General features: G+C 43.6%; 1 protein-coding gene across 1 annotated transcript in view; it reads left to right on the top strand.

The window, feature by feature from the left end:
* usp34 (ubiquitin specific peptidase 34) overlaps window positions 1-7209 on the top strand; it is a gene marked incomplete in the record, with an annotated part of 140740 nt that overhangs the window by 49387 nt on the left and 84144 nt on the right. The window contains 5 exon segments of the mRNA XM_037689997.1: window positions 2619-3364; window positions 3469-3683; window positions 3803-3918; window positions 6500-6627; window positions 6803-6892. Of these exon segments, the coding sequence (XP_037545925.1) occupies window positions 2619-3364; window positions 3469-3683; window positions 3803-3918; window positions 6500-6627; window positions 6803-6892 (1295 nt within the window).

Raw genomic sequence — 7209 nt, 5'->3', positions numbered from 1 at the left:
CATGAAACAGATCAGCAGCAGCATGAAACAGATCAGCAGCAGCATGAGACGGATAAGCAGCAACATGAAACAGATCAGCAGTAACATGAAACAGATCAGCAGCAACATGAAACAGATCAGCAGCAACACGATGTGATTTTCCACAGTGAATATTCTGGTTAGAGATTCAAGAGACTGTCGTGAACTCGGCCTCCGACCAAAACCTGTCTCTGAAGACCTTCATGGGACAGGAACTGTTATTTCATTGATTTGAATCCAGAAATACAAATTAGCTCATCCAGAGACTGTTAATTGTATCCTGAAGTAATCAATTGAAAGAACACTCTTCTTTTTATATTATCATTACTATTTTACAATATCTTGATAAATCAAAAGTGTGTTTAGTTCATATCATTTCTAAATGTTGAAGTGAACCACTCATTTTAAATCAACTGTGAAACAGTATTAATGATTTTTTAAACCTAATTTAAATTAGAATTCAAGTTAAATGTCTATTTACAAAGTAATTATGCATTTTTATTTTCTGTCTAAATGAGAAGTCAGTGATGTCGGTCAAAAGTCAGAGACAGTCAGAAAAGAAGTTATTAAAACGAGGTGTATTGTTTTTAAACCTAGCAGACGGTAAAAAGAGAAACACTGGCATCTGCGTTCCTCTCACTTTGCCATAACATTTCTCTGTCTGTACTAAACGTTCCTAAACATTCCTGAACCCTCGCTTGACTTTCAATAACCCTCTGACATCACTAGAACCACCCCCTGTTGGTTGTTTCAACCAATCAGGAAGTACCAAGTGACCGGAAGTGAGGACTCTTTTAAAAGTGAGCATTTCCTGGAACTAGTCAGTCTTCTCCGTCTTCTCAAGTTCTTCTGAGTTCTTCTGAAGTCTTGGAGTTCTTCTGAGTCTTCTTGACTCTTCAGTCTCCTGAGTGGGATTTCTGACGGAGTCACAGCGACTTGCTGTGAATCCACCCAGGCGTAACGGCTACAACTTCGAAGGGAGCTGAGCCTGTTTGTTGAACGGAGTAAATCGACACGACTTCTGACAATGACCAGCCGCTCTAACCAGAGACGCTGGAAGGTAGCGTTGAAATTGACCCGATACCGGCGCTGATTTATCTCCAGCGAAGGTAACGAGTCGTCACGTGCGAAGTGTACCGGAGGTTTGAGCTGGTGTTGAAAGAAGCGTGCTAATTCTGGTCAACAACATACATCTCTCTTCACCCATCTTTTCTTTAAACCTCTAAATTCCTTCCTTTAAACTCTTCTATTTTGCCAGTAATCTAGATGCCTTCAGAAATGTCTTGTTGTCTTATTAGTAAAGCGTGCCAAGTTTTATTAATCAGAACCAGATCAGCGAATCATGTGTACATGTTTTGATGTTAAATTTTGATTCAGTTAAATAAATGACCGCATTTATTCTGATGGGTCAAAGGAAAATAACGTCTCTTGTCACTGATTAAACAATCCACGAACAGATACCTCGGTCACATGGCATTAATTTAACTCGAAAAAGAAAAAACCCATTATATTTAAATTTTTAGTAGTGAAGCGACAATTAAGCTGTCCCCCACATTTGGTGGGACCGTATGTCCACAGCAAAGCTGTCCTTGACACACAACAAGTCTAACAGCCTCAAGGTAGAAGCTGTTCCTCAGTCTACTGGTTCTACACTTAATGCTTCTCAACCTCCTTCCTGAGGGGAGTGGGTCAACAAGTGTGTGTGCTGGGTGAGTGTGGTCCTTCATGATGCAGGTGGCCCTCTTCCTGCATCTGGAGGTGTAGATGTCTGTGATGGTGGGGAGGCTGACTCCAACATCTTCTGTGCAGCCTTCACCACTCTCTGCAAAGCTTTTCTCTCTGCAGCTGTGCAGCCTCCATGCCACACGTTGATGCTGGAGCACAGGATGCTCTCCACTGCACACCTGTAGAAGGAGGTGAGGACTGAGCTTCCCAGACCAGCTCGCCTCAGCCGTCTGAGGAAGTAGAGTCTCTGATGAGCTTTCTTCATCAGGCTGGTGGTGTTGTTGCTCCAGCTGAGGTTGTTGTTCATGTGTACACCCAAGTACTTGTAGCTGGAGACCACTTCCACCGCAGATCCTCTTATGTTCAGGGGGGTGTAGATGTGTTTGTTCCTTCTGAAGTCCACAATCATCTCCTTTGTCTTCTTCACATTGATGTGAAGGTTATTCTCTCTGCACCAGCTCTCCAGGTGTTCCACCTCCTGCCTGTAGCTGGACTCATCATTGTTTGTGATAGTCCAGTTCTCTAGCATTCTGTCAGGTGTTAGTCCAGTCCCTTGGTACTGTTCACATTTTGACACCTGGCAGCAGCTGAACTTTGCTCAGCAACAGAACTGCAACCATTTCTGTGAAAATTTAATTTTCTCATAATAAAAATTAACCAATGATAAAATTCAGTTTAAAATAATTAAAAAATATAAATGTTGGCTGTGAAAAGAACCAAGAAACAAAGAAGATGAATCTCTTTTATTGATTAAAACAATTTTTTCATGGCTCTAAATGTGAAATCTAGTTTCTGTATCATTTTAAGACGAATGCAGATTTAGAAATGCAGCGCTGTTCCTTCGGTGACAGGACGTTGTCGTGTCTGTCTCTCAGGAGTCCATGCAGGGCAGCTCAGACGAGACGGCCAACAGTGTGGAGGAGGGCAGCAGCGGGCCGGGCAGCAGCAGCGGCCGCAGCGAGGCCTCCAGTAATGAAGCCGCCTCCAGCCGAGCCAGCCAGTCAGCCGGCAGCCCCGGCAGCGAGATGCACTCTGACGACATGGCCGACAGCGAGGCTTTAAAGGAGGAGGAGGAGGATGAAGAGGAGGAGGAGGAGGAGGATGATGAGGATGAGGACGATGACGAGGAAGAGGAAGAGGACGAAGGGAGCCAGTCAGTTGTTGAGGACGGTCAGCAGAAGGCGGTGCAGGAGCAGACCGAGTCAAGGAAGAGGAAGGCAGGGGAGGCTCTCGGCGAGGGGCCGAGTCATGGGGGTGTGCCCATTGGCTCTGGGGGAGGAGCCAAAACCAAAGTTCTTTCCTTCAGTCCAGAGACTTCAACTGTCATGGTCACTGCAGCATCGTCGACTTTAGAGGGCCGCATGAGGATGCTGGATGCTTGTTCTTCGTCGTCCGCTCGACCTGAAGGGGCGGAGCCTCAGCAACAAGGGGAGGACATCAGTCCCTCTCAGATGGTCCAGGGTCCCCAGGAGCCTCCCTGTCTGCCAAGACCCGGGGACTTCCTCGGAGAGGCCATGAGCAATGAGCTTTTTAACTGTCGCCGATTCATGGGGCCCCAGCACCATCATCACCACCACCATCATCACCACCACCACCACCATCACCACCACCACCATGAGGGGTAAGACTGGAGGCTTTTTAATAACTAAACTTTGTAGGTTCACATCTTTATTCAGGTCTAATAAGTTTGTCCCTCTCCTTGTTTTTGGTCCCTCCCCACACCAGTCCCATGGTGGAGGACATGCTGAGTGCTGATGACGTCAGCTGCAGCAGCTCCCAGGTCAGCGCCAAGTCGGAGAAGAACATGGCCGACTTCGACGGGGAGGAGTCTGGCTGTGAGGACGAGCTGGTCCAGATTAACTCCCATGCTGAGCTCAGCTCCCACCTGCAGCAGCACCTCCCAAACTTGGCCTCCATCTATCATGAGCACCTGGTGCAAGGTGAGCGTCACTCCAGCAGCTTGGAACATACCAGAGTTATTTTAAAGTAAACCTTTAGTTTTTCAGTTGAAGGTTAAATCTACAAGAACTGAAGATGTGAACGGTGTGCTTGTCTTCAGGTCCAGCTGTTCATAAACATCAATATTCCAGCCACGCTGTGACCGACATCAACCTGGATAACGTTTGTAAGAAAGGGAACACCCTGCTGTGGGACCTGGTGCAGGATGAAGATGCGGTACGACTGAATTGAAGTTGTGCAACTCGTTTTTTAATCAGATTTTTACTGATATTGCACTTATTAAGCCACGCTGAGGGTTCGCTGGCCTTCAGGTGTTTTGTTGTTAAAATGCTTGATACATGGAGTCACATTCTGCTTTGTGAACAAACGGCCAAACATTCTGAACAACCAATATCTTACCTGCTGGTCCTTGAACATTCTGTTTGAAGACAAAGTTTAACTCTGGCAGGACTGACGAGCTAACAGCTAATCTAAAGTACGTTGTTTTTTAAAAAGCTCTTTCCAAGATAAACATTTTGTTGTTGTTCATGTGTTTAATTTATAAACCTTTACTTTGCTGTCAGTTTCTCATTACACAGGTATTTAAATAGATTTAGGTAGTTATGTGAAAGTCCAACTAGTACCCACAACATCAGAAACTTCAAAGTTTGTGAACTCTTTATAATTTTCTATATTTCTCCATCAATATGACATAAAACATCATCAGATTTTCACACAAGTCCTAAAAGTAGATAAAGAGAATCCAGTTAAACAGATGAGACAAAATATTATACAGTAGTGTCCCCCCCTCCCCCACGCACTTGTGCGCAATAAGTGAAAAGTTGAGTAGTAGGGAAGGTACACTATTTATTTTGGTAAATAAATCCTATTTATATATGTTTTAAGGCCTTATAAACCCTTCCCACCCTGTTGCAATGTTCTAAGCTCTTAAACCGACATCATTTTAACAACATATGGACAGTACTGTACATGTAGCTGCTAATTTTACTCAGCAGCTCTCGGTTCAAGTCGACTCGGTTCGTTTCTGCAGATCTAACCTGCACAGTCAGTCCTCTAAACACTTAAACCTACTGATGTTAACAACATACTAACAGTGAGGAAAATACGTATTTGACCACCCTGCTACTTTGCAAGTTCTCCCACTTAAAAATCATGGAGGGTCTGAAATTTTCATCTTAGGTGCATGTCCACTGTGAGAGACAAAATCTATTTAATAAAATCCAGAAATCACAAAGTATGATTTTTTAATATGTTATTTGTGTGTTACTGCTGCAAATCAGTATTTGAACACCTGTGAACATCAAAGTTAATATTTGGTACAGTATCTTTGTTTGCAGTGACAGAGGTCAAAGGTTTCCTGTAGTTCTTCACCAGGTTCACTGCAGCAGATTCTGGACTGTTCCTCCACAGATCTTCTCTAGATCACCAGGTTTCTGGTCTGTCACTGAGAAACAGAGTTTGAGCTCCCTCCAAAGATTTTCTACAGGGTTTAGGTCTGGAGACTGGCTGGGCCACTCCAGAACCTTGATCTGCTTCTTACGGAGCCACTCCTTGGTTCTCCTGGCTGTGTGCTTCAGGTCATCGTCATGTTGGAAGACCCAGCCATGACCCATCTTCAATGCTCTCACTGAGGGACGGAGGTTGTTCCCCAACATCTCTCACTACATGGCCCCGGTCATCCTCTCCTTAATACAGTGCAGTCGTCCTGTCCCATGTGCAGAAGAACACCCCAAAGCATGATGCTTCCACCCCCATGCTTCATAGTAGGGATAGTGTTTTTGGGATGGTACTCATCATTCTTCATCCTCCAAACACGTTGAGTGGAATTAAGACCAAAAAGTTCTATTCTGGTCTCATGTGACCACAGAACTTTCTCCCATGACTCCTCTGGATCATCCACACGGTCCTGGTCAAACTTCAGACGGGCCTGGACGTGTTCTGATTTAAGCAGGGGAACCTTCGTGCCATGCATGATTTTAAACTATGACGTCTTAGTGTATTACCCACAGTAACCATGGAAACAGTGGTACCAGTTCTCTTCAGGTCATGGACCAGCTCCTCCGTGTAGTTCTGGGCTGATTCCTCACCTTTCTTAGGATCATTGATACGCCACGAGGTGAGATCTTGCATGGAGCCCCAGTCCCAGGGAGATTGACAGTCATGTTTAGATTCTTCCATTTTCTAATAATTGCTCCAACATTTGATCTTTTTTCACCAAGCTGCTTGGAAATTGCCCCGTAGATCTTTCCAGCCTTGTGGAGGTCTACAATGTTGTCTCTGGTGTTTTTGGACAGCTCTTTGGTCTTAGCCATGTTAGTAGTTGGAGTCTTACTGATTCTGTCGGGTGGACAGGTGTCTTCATGCAGCTACCGACCTCAAACAGGTGCTTCTAATTTAGAATAATAAGTGGAGTGGAGGTGGACTTTTTAGAGGAGGACTAACAGGTCTTTGAGGACCATAACTGTTGCTGATTGGCAGGTGTTCAAATATTTATTTACAGCAGTAACACACAAATAAATTATTAAAATATCATACATTGTGATTTCCAGATTTATTAATTTTTTTAGATTATGTCTCTCTCAGTGGACATGCACCTAACATGAAAATTTCAGACCCTCCTCGATTTCTAAGTGGGAGAACTTGCAAAGTCGCAGGGTGTTCAAATACTTATTTTCCTGACTTTATAAATGTGTATATATATATATATATATCTACCAGTATGATGTCAGACTACCAGTAAATCAAATCATCTGTTCCTTATTAAACTTATCAGTTTGAATGTGGTGCTTGTGTTCAGATCCATCTCTCCGAGGGTCTGATTAACGAAGCAGAGAAGCTGCTGTGTTCGCTCGTCTGTTGGTTCACTGACCGTCAGATCCGAATGCGCTTCATTGAAGGCTGCCTGGACAACCTGGCCCATCATAGGTAAGAATGACCGTCAGACATACAGATTTCATTTAATGTTGACTCTTTTTGAATTACTGATCTTGTCAAATAGCTGTTGAAGATTAATTGTATGTTCTTAAACCACTTTTTAATTTTTTCTACTTTGTCTTTTCTCGTCTGTTAAACTTGCCTTTGTCTTCATGTCTTTCCTCAGGTCAGTTGTGGTTTCTTTGCGCCTTCTACCAAAACTTTTTGGCACTTTCCAGCAGTTTGGCTCCAGCTACGACACTCACTGGATCACCATGTGAGTAACAGTCTTCCTTCAGTTGTTGGAGCAACAGAATCAACATCAAACATATGAAAAGCAACGGTTTTATGTGTTTTCTAAAAACATTGTTTTAGCTTGTCATTCCTGAACCTCACATTATTTATTATTGTTGTAACTTCACAGGTTTTTTCTTAAAAATGTGTTTATTTCACCTAAGTCAACTGTCTGAGGCTGTAAAGTATTAAAAATACCAGAATTTCCTGTGGATTTCACCAGTTTGGCATAGTGTCCCTTTGGATTTCACCAGTTTGGCATAGTATCCCTTTGGATTTCACCAGTTTGGCATAGTGTCC

The sequence above is a fragment of the Nematolebias whitei genome, chromosome 16, assembly GCF_014905685.2.
Source record: "Nematolebias whitei isolate Nwh7 chromosome 16, NemWhi1, whole genome shotgun sequence".
Classification (NCBI taxonomy): domain Eukaryota; kingdom Metazoa; phylum Chordata; class Actinopteri; order Cyprinodontiformes; family Rivulidae; genus Nematolebias; species Nematolebias whitei.
Note: the sequence above shows the minus strand (reverse complement) of the source record. Positions and strands in the feature narration are given on the sequence as shown.